General features: G+C 39.3%; 1 protein-coding gene across 1 annotated transcript in view; it reads left to right on the forward strand.

Annotated features, from left to right (window-relative positions):
- The window catches only part of LOC138007322 (uncharacterized), a 227,884-nt gene that overhangs the window by 148,273 nt on the left and 59,663 nt on the right, over positions 1-19,948 (forward strand). Inside the window, exons 148-169 of the mRNA XM_068854143.1 lie at positions 240-362; positions 791-1,137; positions 1,934-2,174; positions 2,502-2,531; positions 3,024-3,364; positions 3,466-3,712; positions 4,152-4,498; positions 4,794-5,037; positions 5,897-6,022; positions 7,024-7,149; positions 9,133-9,258; positions 10,097-10,222; positions 10,532-10,654; positions 11,097-11,443; positions 12,240-12,480; positions 12,809-12,838; positions 13,337-13,677; positions 13,779-14,025; positions 14,459-14,805; positions 15,101-15,344; positions 17,247-17,372; positions 19,239-19,364. Of these exons, the coding sequence (XP_068710244.1) occupies positions 240-362; positions 791-1,137; positions 1,934-2,174; positions 2,502-2,531; positions 3,024-3,364; positions 3,466-3,712; positions 4,152-4,498; positions 4,794-5,037; positions 5,897-6,022; positions 7,024-7,149; positions 9,133-9,258; positions 10,097-10,222; positions 10,532-10,654; positions 11,097-11,443; positions 12,240-12,480; positions 12,809-12,838; positions 13,337-13,677; positions 13,779-14,025; positions 14,459-14,805; positions 15,101-15,344; positions 17,247-17,372; positions 19,239-19,364 (4,596 nt within the window). The remainder of the gene's footprint in view (positions 1-239; positions 363-790; positions 1,138-1,933; positions 2,175-2,501; positions 2,532-3,023; positions 3,365-3,465; positions 3,713-4,151; positions 4,499-4,793; positions 5,038-5,896; positions 6,023-7,023; positions 7,150-9,132; positions 9,259-10,096; positions 10,223-10,531; positions 10,655-11,096; positions 11,444-12,239; positions 12,481-12,808; positions 12,839-13,336; positions 13,678-13,778; positions 14,026-14,458; positions 14,806-15,100; positions 15,345-17,246; positions 17,373-19,238; positions 19,365-19,948) is intronic.

Here is a 19,948-nt window from a genome sequence, read left to right on the forward strand (position 1 = left end):
GATAAGGGATGCTGCCCAGGACTGTGATGGATGAAGCGGTTTCGTTTCAACAAACAGGTGTTTGTTCCAGTTTACCACTGAATAAGATGACTTTCGAATACGTCATTTTCTTGGCTTTTAAGCTTCAAACCTTCTTTTTTTTATCTTTTTATGTCCTTTTCTTTTAAAACAAATTTCTATGAGTATAAGAAAATAGCATGAACAACGCTCGAAGATGTTTATTGATTTAATTTTGACAGATGTTAATGAATGCCTTGTTGTCAACGGAGGATGCCAGCAAGTTTGTAAAAACACCGATGGTGGCTTTGAGTGTTCCTGCAACAAAGGTTTTACCCTGAACGCCGACAATACCACTTGCCAAAGTAATGTATCATTTACACTGCCTAACATATCAGTCGGGATTTATTAAGGAAGAATTCGCAGTATTGAGAGGCTCGTAAAGTTTTCTTTAGCTTGAAATGCCGTGCAGGAAAAACTTTTGTATAGACCTTGCTATTTTATCCTGATGCATAGCAAATTCAGAAACACTGTACAACACTTAGAACACGCCTTGCATGACCGAGTTTTCCATCTCACATTATATGTATCATTTTCTTCAAGATCTGCTGAGCAGAGAGGGTGTTAAAAAAAGTCAAAGTCGTCCTTAACGGCGTTGACAAATAAAACACAAATATCGGCAGGGAGAAGAACTCCTTTCGGGAAATTGTTATGGTTTTCAGAAGAGTAAATAGGGTCAGTTAAAAGTTTAATTGGTTGATATAATTTTTTTAAAAATTTATTCTCTCTTCAGAATTTGACTGCGAAGCCGTGGCAGACATAGCATTTATTGTGGATTCATCGGGAAGCATTGGTAGACGTAATTGGGCAAAAATGCTAGAGTTCCTGAAAAGGATGATTGAGGCCTTAAATGTGGGTCCTAATAAGACTCACATTGCTGTAATTGCTTACAGCTCTAAGGCTGTGTTAGAGTTTCCATTTAACAAACTCAAGGGCTCTGATGTGACAGCACAGGAATACGGAAAACTCATAGATCGCATAAGGTTCCAGAGAGGCTTTACTTTCATCGATAAAGCTCTGTTGCTAGCGGAAAGTGATGTATTTACAACAGCAGCGGGAATGAGACCAGAATTGCCACAGGTACGATTACCGTCGTTGATGTGCAAACATTTTATTGTGCTTCTGCCAGATATAATCAATCGTATTGGGTCTAACTTGGCTTAAATTGTAGGGCACCAACTTTTAACTGAGAGGAAGGTCGTGGTTTCTAATGCCATCGATGACAAATGTCTGTGCCTAATCAGCTCTTAGTTACGTTCCATCCATCTTATTACGGATGAATTTTAAATCACAGACGATCAGAGAAACTTGTTTCGCGCGTGCTACAGTCCATTTGAAAATTGTAGACACAAATGAATAATAGGTTAATTAGCTTTTAAATCTTTTGGTCCTATAAGCATCAGTTGAGTTACCTGTGGACCTTACGAGCGCTTTGTGGTACATTTCTTGACCGGCTTCGTTTACTTCAGTCTTCACTGTCATTTAGACGAAGCCGTCAAAGCGACGCTTTGGGCGCCTATTCCGAAATGGCTTAGAATTAACTGCCCACGGTGGTTGCGATGCAGGCAGGGAAATTTTGCAGAGCGACGATTGCCGAATGGTTAGCTTTCAATTATGGCAGTGCAATGTCTGCGGTAATTCGGTCTAGGCGCCGATTTCTCAAATGGTTAGCCTTTAGTTATGGTTGCGTATATGTACAGTTATTACTTTGAAAATACCGATTTTAGAATCTTCGGCGTTCTGATGCCGTCGAAGTACTTACCTTTGAAGACAGCCGCAGGCAAGAAAACATCTTTGTTGATTCTTTGGAGGCTTTCTGCATGGGTTCGTTTTCCTCTTTTTTGCAATCTCAGCATCTTGTTCCTTTTGTTTTCAGATTGCAGTTGTTATCACCGACGGCCAACAAACAACTGACAGGGGTAGCTTCACAGAACTATCAGAGGCTTCTCGCGGGCTCAAGGACAAGAATGTAAACGTGTTTTCTCTTGGTATTGGATCAGGTGTCAATGAAACACAGTTAACCGACATTGCCAGTTCAGCTAAAAATGTATTCACTGCCCCCACCTTTGCAGATCTTACTCCTGCAGCTGATACTATTGTGGAAAATTCTTGTACTGGTAAGTTGGGTTTGAATGTAAAAAACAAAAAAAACTCGCGAGAACACCAAGCTATTTAGCAAGGTGATAAGAGATGAGTCCGAAACTGGAAGAACGGATATGACAAGTGAAAAACGGTCCGGACAGTTGAACTCTTCCATAAGCAAACCTTCGGAGACTGATCCCTCATCCCTGGTAGAAACAGAGCTTGTACAAGTGCTGATTTTAAAAGGTGTAATAGTAGTGCCTGTTTTACCAGGAACTTTGAGAATTAGCATGATTAATGATTCCAAAGTATCATTTCCCCCAAAAAAAAGCGTTAACAAAGTGGCCATGTTTGCTTTACAGCTGCTCTCCGCGAAACACCAACACCACCACGTAAGTGTGTTTTTTCTTTTTATTTTAATAATCCTAATTATAACCAGATGATATGCTGCGATCTTAATCAAAGCAGATGTAAGGTCCCTTTTTGGTCTTTCGTTTTTCTTTATACAAATGACGCATCGCTTAAGAATTTGAAAAAGAGACATTAGAATTGTTCAGAAAGGTTTCAACATGCGAGGTGATTCGGAATAGTCGCGAAACCATTTCAAACCGTAGCCGAAGAAATATTTTTCAGTTATTTCACTCGGCATTGATTTAAGTTTACTATTTGCTTTCATCATAATGTTATGAGCGATGCCTTTAAAAGTCATTGAATTAAAGCTATGGTTACATTCTAAACCTTGGGCTATATGTGTTTCAATTGATACTTGCCATGGATTGTGTACAGGGTTCCATGCTTGATACGGAGGTCCCGGTGACCAATCAAGTTTTGCGGAGTTCAAGCACAGCGTGACTTTTAACGTTTCTTTCCCCTTTCTTCTGTAGCATGTAGAGCTGTTGCAGATGTAGCATTGATTGTGGACTCCTCAGGAAGCATTGGTCGTTCAAGATGGCCATTGATGTTACAGTTTTTGAAAGACATAATAAATGAATTCAACGTTGGACCAGATTCTACCCATGTAGCAGTAATTGCTTACAGTACCAAGCCTAAACTTGAGTTTACGTTCAATACTTTCTCTGAAGCCGAAATTACAGCGCAGGAATATGGAAAGCGCATCGATGCGATACGTTTTCAGCGGGGATTTACTTATATTGACAGAGCTCTAAAAATGGCTGATGAACTTGTGTTTGTATCAAGTGCTGGAATGCGGGCTACAGTACCAAAGGTGATGAGTGAAAGAACGTCATTGGAATGCCATGCGTTTCAGTATGAGCTTTATTGAAACATCACTAAACCCAATTGTTTATTTGCTTGAACTTACCGCAGGTTGCAATTGTGATTACCGATGGCGAGCAGTCAACTCAGGAACAATTTACACCACTTGATAAAGCGTCTCAAGGCATAAAAGACAAGGGAGTAACAGTGTACGCCTTGGGTATCGGTCGCAGTGTAGATTCTGGGCAACTGAGGCAAATTGCAAGCTCTGATGACAAAGTGTTCAAATCTACTGGGTTTGATGATCTCGTGGAGATTGTCAAACCAATTGTGCAAAAGTCTTGTCCAAGCCCACCGGGTAAGGAGAAATTCAATAAAGTAGAGTTAAATTTCTGCTAAAAATAGTGTTCATAATTTGAAAAAGTCTCTCCATTGTGCAACCGGACAGAAAGAAAAGGCGGCAAACCAGTCGATATCTCTGGATTGGTTAGTGATCCTGGCATCCACCAAACTTTTTCAACAGCTGGGACTAGCTTGTGCAAAGAAGTGGCCACGATGTTTCCTTTCTTTCTGCCAGGTCTCTTTCCTTCATGACGTTTACTTTTTCTTAAATTCTTCCTTTGTTGGTTGATAGAGTGCCGTAAAATTGCGACACACACAAATACAAGTGCCAAATACTTGAACATTGTGTTCTACTAGGTTTCAACTGAAGAAATGTTACTTAGAACAATGCCGCTCTTTTTCTACGTTGTTTTGAGAAAGAATGTTTGAGAGGCTCGAATCTTTTGTTCCCACAGAAGAAACATGTCCGATCCCTATGGACACCACCTTCGTCATCGATTCGTCTGTCTGCGATGACCTTGACAACTGGAAACGTGTCTTGAAGTTTGTCCAAGAGTTGGTTACGTTTTTCGATGTGTCAAAGCCCGTAGGTCGCATTGCGTTAATTCCATTCAGCACAGATGGCAAGGTTGTTCTGAAATTTAACACGTTAACTGGAACGCTTCTGAACAGCGAGGAAGTTAACAGACGGGTTAGTCTCCTAGAATGCAAGGGAGGCTCGAGGCAGATTGATAAGGCATTGGCCCTGGCAGAAAATGAAGTGTTGACCCGCGAGAGCGGAATGAGAGATGGTGTATCCAGGGTAAGAAAAGTTTGATTGAATATTTATTTGCCAGTTTATAAATCGTCCAAAGCAAATTTGGTCGGATGACAACACGCATACACTACTTAAAATTCGTTAGAGTTATACTTTGCGAAAGCGCAAGACCGAAAAGGAATAGATGGGGCTAGATGGGCGTCAAACACGTGACTTCAAAGTAGTAATGAAGTTAACGTAATTTCCAGGGCGCAGCGTTAAATGGGATGAATTCGAGGGAACAATCATATCATTGAAATGGAGTCAACATTTTTTTCTGAATTTCTTTCGTTTGCCCTAGCCCGTGTTCGTGATTACGACAGGAAAGCAAACAACGGATCAGGGAGCCTATACACCGCTTGATGAGGTCTCAGCACGTCTTCAGAATAAAGGATCAGCTGTCTTCGTGCTCGGCATAGGAAAGGATGTCGATCTTTCTGAACTGAACCAGATTGCCTCTGGACCTGATAATGTGTTTAAAGTAGATTCGTTTGAGGAGTTGGAAGACAAAGCAGATGAGCTAAAGAAAGGCATTTGCGTAAAAGGTATTTTATTGATGTCTGTGTAGCCTGGTTAACAATGATCTATGGAATGTGATTTCACTCCACCACTCCTCTTTCTTTTGAATTCCAGACTACCTTCCAAAGTAGTTTAGTCCTTTTAACCCTATATAATCTATAGTAATAATGATAATGAAACAAAACAAAGATGCTGTTTGATAGGCTACTTTAGAAATTTAATTGAGCCTCTTTGGCTTTCATGGAAAGCAAAAGTAACGTTCACGTGTGCTTGTTGTACCGTGCAGTTGCTGAAAGAGAGAGAGCCAAGATAGCTCTATAATGTATTGTAATTATGATAATGACGATGATAATAATAATATTAAGGATAATGATTTTTAGGACTAATATTAATAATTGTGATACTTCTGATGGTAATTGCGATAATGGTATTGATAATTATGACGGTGACGATAATATTTGGTAGTGATAATAATAAACCGTATCTTAAGTTCTTAGACCATGAAGAATTTGCACTTAAAATTGAGTCCCGATTTTAGAACAGGCTCTCAAAGCCCGAAAAATCTTTGGATTTATTCAATTTACAATTTACAAAATTTGCAAAGTACATCTTGAGGCTCCTGAAACCCGAAAGTTATTGGTTGACTTTCTTTCAGATGTTGTGATATATACTAACTTAATCCTTGGCGACTTAGGTTTAATGATAATAACAATGATAAGTACGTTTATTTTAAAGAATAACTGCATTGTGAATATCCATTCTCCTCTCACATTCTTCAGCAAAGTATTTGTTTTGATGTACGAGATTATCATTTCAGAAATGTCTACCAGTGTAAAAGTTAATCGGAGAAGTGATAACGTTTCACTCGCAAATCGTTTTCAACAGATGTTGATGAATGTGCCAGGCCTGAAACAAACGAGTGTGACCCGAACGCTGAGTGTAACAACACGAAGGGATTCTATACCTGCCGCTGCATCAGTGGATATCAGGGCGATGGTAGAACGTGTTCAGGCAAGTTTCTTGTTTAATAGACTAAACAACTAAGCAATGGAATGTGTTTCAACGTGTGCACCATTCTAGCGTACATGCCAAAAATGGAAAAAACATGATTCTTTTCCGAAATGTGTTTGTCTTTAAAGATTTATTTACCAACGCAAGACGTTAAAACAAAAAATAAATGAAAATGATATAAATGTAATCCATTTATACCCAGTTCGATCAGTTCCACCAATTCTCAACCTCGTGGCTTTTAGCCTTTTCTTGCCCAGTCCAATGCTCATCATTCATTTATTACTTTCCGCTTCTGTTACCCTTAATTCCTGTGCTCAATTATCTGCAAAGAGTTTTGTATTGCCGAAACGGCTGGGGAATTTCTCTTATTAACATTTGCCTTTTAATTAAACGTTTCGATCCATGTGGGATAGGTCTTTCTACTCAACGTGGCTGTTTTAATAAAAAGTCCTCAGTTGCCAAAGCCGCTCTTGGGGTCATGTAGAAAAAAGGCACACAAATCAACTTAGAACTGAAACACTGGGCCTTGGTCTTGATTACGATAGATCTTCGTGCTTAGTATACTACTAATTCTTAACCGTCGTCGCAAAGCGCGGCAAAGACGCAGCTCAAAAAGGTCGAACCGAACGCCCACTGTGGTGCTTCCTGCAGCCGCTATACAGTCCACGCATGACTTAGTAGCATAGCTTAAAGAAAGATAGCTTAAGTTTTAAGTTGGTTTTTGAGGAGAGGGGGAAACCGGAATACCCGGGGGAAAACCTCTCGGAGCAGAGTAGAAAACCAAAAAAGTCAACCCACATATGGCGTCGAATCGGATAATCGAACCAGGGCCACATTAGTGGGAGGCGAGTGCTCTCACCACTCCACCAATTCTGCTCTGGATACTGATCCAATAAAATAGGAGTTGTAAAACGTTTTGTGGTTCATAACGTGCCATTAAGCTCACTTAAGATTTTGAATGCTTTCTTATTTTTTGATTGTTCCTTTCTTGTGTCTTACAGACGTGAATGAATGTGGAAATTTTGAAACATATGACTGTGACCTCAACGCTCAATGTTTCAACACTGAAGGATCGTACACCTGCAGCTGTAACGAGGGATATACTGGAGACGGCAAAACGTGCACAGGTAATTCTTACGCTTTTGCAACCTAGTTAAATAAGTTTACATTAAGGTCGCATTTTCGAAATCAATAGCCTTCTTATGCGGATTTAAACAGGAAGAGTGTTATTTTATACTTACGTTTTGCAGAACACGGAGGGTCGTGGGTTCGAATCCCATCTGAAGCTCGGATTATTCCGAGTTCCCAGTGAGTTCTATTAACATTTCATTTGATACGTGGATATCGTTTTGCAGAACGGGTCTCTTCCATTAAATAGGTTTTCAATTTTGATTGTACACAGATATCGATAAATGTGCCAGTCCTAAAACAAACGAGTGTTACCTTAACTCTGCTTCTATCAACACTGAAGGGTTGTATACTACAGCGGTAACGAGGGATATACTGTCTGTCAAATCCAGGAGCAGGTTGAATCCGCTTTTACATAGGTTAAACTGGTGATCCTCATTTTACCTACAATCATAGATAAAACGGCGGGTCTAAAACACAGGTCACATTCCACAGGTCACTCGTTGCAGGTCATTGTTTTATGTTTTGGAAAGTAACCAAAACCCTGAATTTGGCTAACCCTAGGCCTAAGGTTGGTTTTTAGGCCTAGGGTTAGCCAAATTGAGGGTTTTGGGTTACTTTCAAGAAAGTAAAACAATGACCTGCAACGAGTGACCTGTGTTTTACACCCGCCGTAGATAAAACCGTTGGGGGGAGGTTAGCTTGTTTGACGTCCTTTTTTTTTTTTGCTTGTCTCTCTCCCCACCCCCCCCCCCCCCTCCCCTTCTTTCATTTGTGCAACCCTGAACGGTTTCAGTGGACAATTGTTGCGTTACCTTCCAACATTGAATACGGAGAAAGTGGGCTGTACAGGAGAAGGAGAAACGTTTTCTTTGGTACCTTGAGGGAAGCGGGTTGAAATGCAGGTCTGATGCGGGTCATTTACATAACCTACCTGGAGGTGGTCTTAAATTAGAAATAAGACTTTTTTCCCTAACGTTCACAGTTTCTTTGAGAACAAACACAATTAGTGCTTCCTTTAACATTCAAATGTTTTTTTGCCGTGTTATTATGAATTTTAGGCGTGTAAGGCAAAATTGTAACTTTCATACATGTATTAGGTTGTCTTGTTTTAAGTGATTTAATGATATTAAACTGTAGAGCAAATAACGTGATGAAAATTCCTTCATGAATTAACGAAAAGGGGAAGAGCATGCAAAACGGTGCATGCTCATAAATCGATGATTTTAACCCAATTTTAGTATTGCGAGATTTTATTGATGCATTTGAAAGTACATTGTAAGAACATTTCCAGAACGAGAAATGGAAGCCACATGTTAAATACTACGAGAGTTATAAGCGTTCAAAGTAGATTTCCTACTCTCATACAACCATAGCTAAAACCGTTGGGAAGGTTAGCACTTCTGACGTCTTTGCTTCTCTCGATTTATTCCAACACAACCACTCTGTATTCTAGGATCTAGACAAAAAAAAAAGAAAAACAATTAGATTGCAGCAAGTGTCGTAGTGTTGTATGTTACTCTAACTGAAAAATGTTGCTGCAGAATGAGGAAAACACGAGATGACACGATGCTCACTAATAGCCATCATTTGGCGAACTTCAAGCTCACTTTAAAATGAGGAAAACAGTATTGCACATTGCCTACCACATGGCACTGATATAATTTGTGAAGGATTTTCCTCCTGTTTATGATGCTGCTCGGTGGATGTGGATGGTAGTGTTTTTAAGGATTAGGTGGCATTTGGGAAATAAACAGTCTTCTTATGCTGTTTGAAATAGGAATAGTGCGTGTGAATATAATATGATGGATTTTGGGTTCGCGAGTCCTATTACGTACCTGTGCCAATTTCCCGGCTATTACGGCTATTACGAGGTCATTATTACAGTTACCTAGCTGCCATGCGTTTGTTTTACTATGAGTGCTTTGTAGACTGTTTTCTAAGGATGCTTTGTTTACTTGTGTTGACTTAATTTTGCACAGATATCGATGAATGTGCCAGTCCTAAAAGAAACGAGTGTGACCCTAATGCAGCTTGTATCAACGCTGAAGGATCGTATACCTGCAGATGTCGTGATGGATATGCAGGAGATGGACAAAACTGCACAGGTAATCAGTACGATTTTGTGAGTTAGATAAGTAAGTTAACATTTGAAATCAGAAGCAGGAATGGCGCAGTGGTCAGAGCACTCGCCTCACCAATGTGGCGAGGGATCGATTCCTAGACTCCATGTCATATGTGGGTTTATTTGTTGGTTCTCTTCTCAGCTTCAGGAACTTTATCTGCGGGTACTCCGTCTTTCCCCTCTCCTCAAACACCAACCTATCATCTCATATGTGTTGATTTGATTGTATTTCTGTCAAGCCAGTCCCAATTAATGGCGTAGCACTAAATGCACTTCTCAAGAACTATGGCAAATAAAGATGTTATTAGTTTGAAATAATAATAATAATAATAATAATAATAATAATAATAATAATAATAATAATAAAAATAATAAATTAGGAAAATTGTAATGCTTAAGAGTAATATTAAACATTGTTTATTTTTGAAAGCGTAATAAAGATATTATTATTATTATTATTATTTTTATTATTATTATCATTATTATTTTATTTTATTTATTTATTTATTCATTTGGAAGTTTTAAAACAGTTTTAACAGAGAAATATCTATATTGCTCGTAAATTTATAGTTCTTACCTTTTGGAGATATTTTAATTTTTGTAAATATTTTTATTTTTTATTATGCAAATAATATCATTATTATTATTATTATCTCTTCAATCCTTTGCTGCATCATTTTCAGTTTTTTTCTTTCATGCCTTTGTTTATGTTCGTTTTATTGTTTCGCAGAAAGACAGGATTTTATCAGAATGTCTCTTGTCTACGGGGTCTCTTCCTTTAAAATGTTCATTTACTAATCTTAAACAAATTTTACCTACAGATATCGATGAATGTGCCAGCCCTGAAACTAACGAGTGTGGTCCCAACGCTCAGTGTAGCAACATTGAAGGATCGTATACATGTAGCTGCGATGCAGGATATACAGGAGATGGCAAAACGTGCACAGGTAATAGCTGATTTCTTGTCTTGTCAGCGTAAGGAATTACCGATAATAGAGATTAATAAGAGTTCAGAGGAGATAAGGGATGCTGCCCAGGACTGTGATGGATGAAGCGGTTTCGTTTCAACAAACAGGTGTTTGTTCCAGTTTACCACTGAATAAGATGACTTTCGAATACGTCATTTTCTTGGCTTTTAAGCTTCAAACCTTCTTTTTTTATCTTTTTATGTCCTTTTCTTTTAAAACAAATTTCTATGGGTATAAGAAAATAGCATGAACAACGCTCGAAGATGTTTATTGATTTAATTTTGACAGATATTAATGAATGCCTTGTTGTCAACGGAGGATGCCAGCAAGTTTGTAAAAACACCGATGGTGGCTTTGAGTGTTCCTGCAACAAAGGTTTTACCCTGAACGCCGACAATACCACTTGCCAAAGTAATGTATCATTTACACTGCCTAACATATCAGTCGGGATTTATTAAGGAAGAATTCGCAGTATTGAGAGGCTCGTAAAGTTTTCTTTAGCTTGAAATGCCGTGCAGGAAAAACTTTTGTATAGACCTTGCTATTTTATCCTGATGCATAGCAAATTCAGAAACACTGTAGAACACTTAGAACACGCCTTGCATGACCGAGTTTGCCATCTCACATTATATGTATCATTTTCTTCAAGATCTGCTGAGCAGAGAGGGTTAAAGTCAAGTCAAGTCAAGTCAAGTCAAAGTCGTCCTTAACGGCGTTGACAAATAAAACACAAATATCGGCAGGGAGAAGAACTCCTTTCGGGAAATTGTTATGGTTTTCAGAAGAGTAAATAGAGTCAGTTAAAAGTTTAATTGGTTGATATAATTTTTTTAAATATTTATTCTCTCTTCAGAATTTGACTGCGAAGCCGTGGCAGACATAGCATTTATTGTGGATTCATCGGGAAGCATTGGTAGACGTAATTGGGCAAAAATGCTAGAGTTCCTGAAAAGGATGATTGAGGCCTTAAATGTGGGTCCTAATAAGACTCACATTGCTGTAATTGCTTACAGCTCTAAGGCTGTGTTAGAGTTTCCATTTAACAAACTCAAGGGCTCTGATGTGACAGCACAGGAATACGGAAAACTCATAGATCGCATAAGGTTCCAGAGAGGCTTTACTTTCATCGATAAAGCTCTGTTGCTAGCGGAAAGTGATGTATTTACAACAGCAGCGGGAATGAGACCAGAATTGCCACAGGTACGATTACCGTCGTTGATGTGCAAACATTTTATTGTGCTTCTGCCAGATGTTATCAATCGTATTGGGTCTAACTTGGCTTAAATTGTAGGGCACCAACTTTTAACTGAGAGGAAGGTCGTGGTTTCTAATGCCATCGATGACAAATGTCTGTGCCTAATCAGCTCTTAGTTACGTTCCATCCATCTTATTACGGATGAATTTTAAATCACAGACGATCAGAGAAACTTGTTTCGCGCGTGCTACAGTCCATTTGAAAATTGTAGACACAAATGAATAATAGGTTTATTAGCTTTTAAATCTTTTGGTCCTATAAGCATCAGTTGAGTTACCTGTGGACCTTACGAGCGCTTTGTGGTACATTTCTTGACCGGCTTCTTTTACTTCAGTCTTCACTGTCATTTACACGAAGCCGTCAAAGCGACGCTTCGGGCGCCTATTCCGAAATGGCTTAGAATTAACTGCCCACGGTGGTTGCGATGCAGGCAGGGGAATTTTGCAGACCGACGATTGCCGAATGGTTAGCTTTCAATTATGGCAGTGCAATGTCTGCGGTAATTCGGTCTAGGCGCCGATTTCTCAAATGGTTAGCCTTTAGTTATGGTTGCGTATATGTACAGTTATTACTTTGAAAATACCGATTTTAGAATCTTCGGCGCTCTGATGCCGTCGAAGTAGGTACCTTTGAAGACAGCCGCAGGCAAGAAAACATCTTTGTTGATTCTTTGGAGGCTTTCTGCATGGGTTCGTTTTCTTCTTTTTTGCAATATCAGCATCTTGTTCCTTTTGTTTTCAGATTGCAGTTGTTATCACCGACGGCCAACAAACAACTGACAGGGGTAGCTTCACAGAACTATCAGAGGCTTCTCGCGGGCTCAAGGACAAGAATGTAAACGTGTTTTCTCTTGGTATTGGATCAGGTGTCAATGAAACACAGTTAACCGACATTGCCAGTTCAGCTAAAAATGTATTCACTGCCCCCACCTTTGCAGATCTTACTCCTGCAGCTGATACTATTGTGGAAAATTCTTGTACTGGTAAGTTGGGTTTCAATGTAAAAAACAAAAAAACACTCGCGAGAACACCAAGCTATTTAGCAAGGTGATACGTGATGAGTCCGAAACTGGAAGAACGGATATGACAAGTGAAAAACGGTCCGGACAGTTGAACTCTTCCATAAGCAAACCTTCGGAGACTGATCCCTCATCCCTGGTAGAAACAGAGCTTGTACAAGTGCTGATTTTAAAAGGTGTAATAGTAGTGCATGTTTTACCAGGAACTTTGAGCATTAGCATGTTTAATGATTCCAAAGTATCATTTCCCTCCCAAGAAAGCGTTAACAAAGTGGCCATGTTTGCTTTACAGCTGCTCTCCGCGAAACACCAACACCACCACGTAAGTGTTTTTTATTTTATTTTATTTTATTTAAATAAAAAAAGTTATAACCAGATGATATGTTGCGATCTTGATCAAGGCAGATGTAAGGTCCTTTTTTGGTCTTTCTTTTTCTTTATACAAATGACTCATCGGTTAAGAATTTGAAAAAGAGACGTTAGAATTGTTCAGAAAGGTTTCAACATGCGAGGTGAGTCGGAATAGTCGCGAAACGATTTCAAACTGTAGCCGAAGAAATATTTTTCAGTTACTTCACTCGGCATTGATTTAAGTTTACTATTTGCTTTCATCATAATGTTATGAGCGATGCCTTTAAAAGTCATTGAATTAAAGCTATGGTTACATTCTAAACCTTGGGCTATATGTGTTTCAATTGATACTTGCCATGGATTGTGTACAGGGTTCCATGCTTGATACGGAGGTCCCGGTGATCAATCAAGTTTTGCGGAGTTCAAGCACAGCGTGACTTTTAACGTTTCTTTCCCCTTTCTTCTGTAGCATGTAGAGCTGTTGCAGATGTAGCATTGATTGTGGACTCCTCAGGAAGCATTGGTCGTTCAAGATGGCCATTGATGTTACAGTTTTTGAAAGACGTAATAAATGAATTCAACGTTGGACCAGATTCTACCCATGTAGCAGTAATTGCTTACAGTACCAAGCCTAAACTTGAGTTTACGTTCAATACTTTCTCTGAAGCCGAAATTACAGCGCAGGAATATGGAAAGCGCATCGATGCGATACGTTTTCAGCGGGGATTTACTTATATTGACAGAGCTCTAAAAATGGCTGATGAACTTGTGTTTGTATCAAGTGCTGGAATGCGGGCTGCAGTACCAAAGGTGATGAGTGAAAGAACGTCATTGGAATGCCATGCTTTTCAGTATGAGCTTTATTAAAACATCACTAAACCCAATTGTTTGTTTGCTTGAACTTACCGCAGGTTGCAATTGTGATTACCGATGGCGAGCAGTCAACTCAGGAACAATTTACACCACTTGATAAAGCGTCTCAAGGCATAAAAGACAAGGGAGTAACAGTGTACGCCTTGGGTATCGGTCGCAGTGTAAATTCTGGGCAACTGAGGCAAATTGCAAGCTCTGATGACAAAGTGTTCAAATCTACTGGGTTTGATGATCTCGTGGAGATTGTCAAACCAATTGTGCAAAAGTCTTGTCCAAGCCCACCGGGTAAGGAGAAATTCAATAAAGTAGAGTTAAATTTCTGCTAAAGATAGTGTTCATAATTTGAAAAAGTCTCTCCATTGTGCAACCGGACAGAAAGAAAAGGCGGCAAACCAGTCGATATCTTTGGATTGGTTAGTGATCCTGGCATCCACCATACATTTTTAACACCTGGGACTAGCTTGTGCAAAGAAGTGGCCACGACGTTTCCTTTCTTTCTGCCAAGTTTCTTTCCTTCATGACGTTTACTTTCATAAATTCTTCCTTTTTTGATAGAGTGCCGTAAAATTGCGACACACACAAATACAAGTGCCAAATACTTGAACATTGTGTTCTAATAGATTTCAACTGAAGAAATGTTACTTAGAACAATGCCGCTCTTTTTATACATTGTTTTGAGAAAGAATGTTTGAGAGGCTCGAATTTTTTGTTCCCACAGAAGAAACATGTCCGATCCCTATGGACACCACCTTCGTCATCGATTCATCTGTCTGCGATGACCTTGACAACTGGAATCGTGTCTTGAAGTTTGTCCAAGAGTTGGTTACGTTTTTCGATGTGTCAAAGCCCGTAGGTCGCATTGCGTTAATTCCATTCAGCACAGATGGCAAGGTTGTTCTGAAATTTAACACGTTAACTGGAACGCTTCTGAACAGCGAGGAAGTTAACAGACGGGTTAGTCTCCTAGAATGCAAGGGAGGCTCGAGGCAGATTGATAAGGCATTGGCCCTGGCAGAAAATGAAGTGTTGACCCGCGAGAGCGGAATGAGAGATGGTGTATCCAGGGTAAGAAAAGTTTGATTGAATATTTATTTGCCAGTTTATAAATCGTCCAAAGCAAACTTGGTCGAAAGACAACACGCATACACTACTTAAAATTCGTTAGAGTTATACTTTGCGAAAGCGCAAGACCGAAAAGGAATAGATGGGGCTAGATGGGCGTCAAATGCTTGACTTCAAAGTAGTGATGAAGTTAACGTAATTTCCAGGGCGCAGCGTTAAATGGAATGAATTCGAGGCAACAATCATATCATTGAAATGGACTCAACATTTTTTTCTGAATTTCTTTCGTTTGCCCTAGCCCGTGTTCGTGATTACGACAGGAAAGCAAACAACGGATCAGGGAGCCTATACACCGCTTGATGAGGTCTCAGCACGTCTTCAGAATAAAGGATCAGCTGTCTTCGTGCTCGGCATAGGAAAGGATGTCGATCTTTCTGAACTGAACCAGATTGCCTCTGGACCTGATAATGTGTTTAAAGTAGATTCGTTTGAGGAGTTGGAAGACAAAGCAGATGAGCTAAAGAAAGGCATTTGCGTAAAAGGTATTTTATTGATGTCTGTGTAGCCTGGTTAACAATGATCTATGAAATGTGATTTCACTCCACCTCTCCTCTTTCTTTTGAATTCCAGACTACCCTCCAAAGTAGTTTAGTCCTTTTAACCCTATATAATCTATAGTAATAATGATAATGAAACAAAACAAAGATGCTGTTTGATAGGCTACTTTAGAAATTTAATTGAGCCTCTTTGGCTTTCATGGAAAGCAAAAGTAACGTTCACGTGTGCTTGTTGTACCGTGCAGTTGCTGAAAGAGAGCGAGCCAAGATAGCTCTATAATGTATTGTAATTATGATAATGACGATGATAATAATAATATTAAGGATAATGATTTTTAGGACTAATATTAGAAAGGTGAGGCTAATGAAACCAACACATGATTCACTGTTACTCCGAGTTTCGTGCTTACGCACTCATCAGACAGTATTTAATAAAGAAAATTCCTATCACTTATATACAATCGTGTGAGAAAAGTTATTGTTATTTGCATAAGTCTATTTATAGATGACAGTCAATCAAAACAACGTCAAGGTCAGCTACAGTTGTATGGACAATATGCAATCTATAATTAACAAGCACAACAAGAAAGTAACCAGCATCGACACCAAACCTAACGCCCAAGACCAATGCAACTGCCGCGATAAAGACCAATGCCCCATTGATAATAACTGCTTAACATCAGCTGTAATCTACAACGCCCGAGTCACAACAGGCGATACTACGAAGAACTACATCGGATTGACAGAAGGAACATTCAAACAAAGATTCACGCAACACAAACATTCATTCCACCACAGGAGCTACATGAACAGCACAGAACTATCTAAATACATCTGGCATCTACGCGACAGCAACAAAGACTTTAATATTAAATGGACTATCATCTGCAAAGCAAGACCGTACAGCAACATCACGAAGAGATGCGACCTTTGCACGACAGAAAAACTAATGATAATTAACTCCAAGCCCGACGAACTGCTGAACAAAAGATCTGAACATATCTCGAAGTGCCGCCACGAAAACAAGTTCTACTTAAGGAACAATTGACTGTCATCTATAAATAGACTTTCACTCACAACCCACGCCCTTAAATAGCTCACTCACGCCCATTGTAAGTATGCAAATAACAATAACTTTTCTCACACGCTTGTATATAAGTGATAGGAATTTTCTTTATTAAATACTGTCTGATGAGTGCGTAAGCACGAAACTCGGAGTAACAGTGAATCATGTGTTGGTTCCATTAGCCTCACCTTTCTACGATTTAGCTCTACACTTATGTGTATTGAGCACTATTTAACAGTGTTGGCAGCCTTATTATTATTATTATTATTATTATTAGGACTAATATTAATAATTGTGATACTTCTGATGGTAATTGCGATAATGGTATTGATAATTATGACGGTGACGATAATATTTGGTAGTGATAATGATAAACCGTATCTTAAGTTCTTAGACCATGAAGAATTTGCACTTAAAATTGAGTCCCGATTTTAGAACAGGCTCTCAAGGCCCGAAAAATCTTTGGATTTATTGAATTTACAGTTTACAAAATGTGCTTTGTCTTCACATAATTTTAGGCTTTGAATGTCTTTGCAAAGTACATCTTGAGGCTCCTGAAACCCGAAAAGTTATTGGTTGACTTTCTTTCAGATGTTGTGTTATATACTAACTTAATCCTTGGCGACTTAGGTTTAATGATAATAACAATGATAAGTACGTTTATTTTAAAGAATAACTGCATTGTGAATATCCATTCTCCTCTCACATTCTTCAGCAAAGTATTTGTTTTGATGTACAAGATTATCATTTCAGAAATGTCTACCAGTGTAAACGTTAATCGGAGAAGTGATAACGTTTCACTCGCAAATCGTTTTCAACAGATGTTGATGAATGTGCCAGGCCTGAAACAAACGAGTGTGACCCGAACGCTGAGTGTAACAACACGAAGGGATTCTATACCTGCCGCTGCATCAGTGGATATCAGGGCGATGGTAGAACGTGTTCAGGCAAGTTTCTTGTTTTTCGCGCATCCTTCGTTGTGGCAAATGTTGCTTTTTGAAATTTAATAGACTAAACAACTAAGCAATGGAATGTGTTTCAACGTGTGCACCATTCTAGCGTACATGCCAAAAATGGAAAAAACATGATTCTTTTCCGAAATGTGTTTGTCTTTAAACATTTATTTACCAACGCAAGACGTTAAAACAAAAAATAAATGAAAATGATATAAATGTAATCCATTTACGGCTATCCCAAAAAAATCGCTGCTGATGTTATAAGAAAGAAAGCGAGGCCTCCACCACCTACACCTACTCCAGAAGAGTTGGTTGGTATGTTTTTTAAATGGGTTGAGCCAACAAACCGACGCAACTTTGCAGTCCTTCCCTACATCAAAGGCATCACGGAACCTCTCACAAGAATCCTCAAGGAACACGACATCCAAGTCACTAGCAGACCAGTTAAAACTTTACAGCAGCATTTCCCTATCCCTAAGTTTCGACCTGCCGAAGACGACCAGTGCAATGTCATCTATAAAATTCCATGCGCATCTTGCCCGTGGAGCTACATTGGCGAAACTAAAAGATCCTTTACTACTAGGAGAAAGGAACATATGAGGAACTTAAAGCATTGTACTAAAGGCTCAAATGTCGCAAAACACGCGTGGACTTTTAATCATGATATTGACTTTAACAATTCTAAAATCATTGACAAAGCGAACAACCGGAGTAGAAAGACATTGGAGTCATGGCACACGGCAAAAACTGTAGGGGCAGACAACAATTCGTGCCCGCTCCCAAGACAATATCACATTCTCTTAAAGAAACACTAATTTTCTTAGCATTTTAAACATTCTTTCCACTACATGCTTTTACCTTTTAATTTATGCGAATTTTTCGTTATATTTAAATTTCTTTCGCTTTTAGGCTTCACACATTTTTATCCGTTGAAGGCAGCAGTTCAGTCTGTTGAAAGCTCATAGTTTTTTCAAAACTTTTTACCAGAGAACGATGTTACTTTTTTCTTAACATGAATCCTGGTAACGGATCTTCAATATTTTTACATTTATACCCAGTTCGATCAGTTCCACCAATTCTCAATCTCGTGGCTTTTAGCCTTTTCTTGCCCAGTCCAATGCTCATCATTCATTTATTACTTTCCGCTTCTGTTTCCCTTAATTCCTGTGCTCAATTATCTCCAAAGAGTTTTGTGTTGCCGAAACGGCTGGGGAATTTCTCTTATTAACATTTGCCTTTTAATTAAACGTTTCGATCCATGTCGGATAGGTCTTTCTACTCAACGTGGCTGTTTTAATAAAAAGTCCTCAGTTGCCAAAGCCGCTCTTGGGGTCATTTAGAAAAAAGGCACACAAATCAACTTAGAACTGAAACACTGGGCCTTGGTCTTGATTACGATAGATCTTCGTGCTTAGTATACTACTAATTCTTAATCGTCGGCGCAAAGCGCGGCAAAGACGCAGCTCAAAAAGGTCGAACCGAACGCCCACTGTGGTGCCTCCTGCAGCCGCTATACAGTCCACGCATGACTTTGTAGCATAGCTTAAAGAAAGATAGCTTAAGTTTTAAGTTGGTTTTTGAGGAGAGGGGGAAACCGGAATACCCGGGGGAAAACCTCTCGGAGCAGAGTAGAAAACCAAAAAAGTCAACCCACATATGGCGTCGAATCGGATAATCGAACCAGGGCCACATTAGTAGGAGGCGAGTGCTCTCACCACTCCACCAATCCTGCTCTGGATACTGATCCAATAAAATAGGAGTTGTAAAACGTTTTGTGGTTCATAACGTGCCATTAAGCTCACTTAAGATTTTGAATGCTTTCTTATTTTTTGATTGTTCCTTTCTTGTGTCTTACAGACGTGAATGAATGTGGAAATTTTGAAACATATGACTGTGACCTCAACGCTCAATGTTTCAACACTGAAGGATCGTACACCTGCAGCTGTAACGAGGGATATACTGGAGACGGCAAAACGTGCACAGGTAATTCTTACGCTTTTGCAACCTAGTTAAATAAGTTTACATTAAGGTCGCATTTTCGAAATCAATAGCCTTCTTATGCGGATTCAAACAGGAAGAGTGTTATTTTATACTTACGTTTTGCAGAACACGGAGGGTCGTGGGTTCGAATCCCATCTGGAGCTCGGATTATTCCGAGTTCCCAGTGAGTTCTATCAACACTTCATTTGATATGTGGATATCGTTTTGCAGAACGGGTCTCTTCCATTAAATAGGTTTTCAATTTTGATTGTACACAGATATCGATAAATGTGCTAGTCCTAAAACAAACGAGTGTTACCTTAACTCTGCTTCTATCAACACTGAAGGGTTGTATACTACAGCGCTAACGAGGGATATACTGTCTGTCAAATCCAGGAGCAGGTTGAATCCGCTTTTACATAGGTTAAACTGGTGATCTCACTTTACCTACAATCATAGATAAAACGGCGGGTGTAAAACACAGGTCACATTCCACAGGTCACTCGTTGCAGGTCATTGTTTTATGTTTTGGAAAGTAACCAAAACCCTGAATTTGGCTAACCCTAGGCCTAAGGTTGGTTTTTAGG

The sequence above is a fragment of the Montipora foliosa genome, chromosome 1, assembly GCF_036669935.1.
Source record: "Montipora foliosa isolate CH-2021 chromosome 1, ASM3666993v2, whole genome shotgun sequence".
Lineage (NCBI taxonomy): Eukaryota > Metazoa > Cnidaria > Anthozoa > Scleractinia > Acroporidae > Montipora > Montipora foliosa.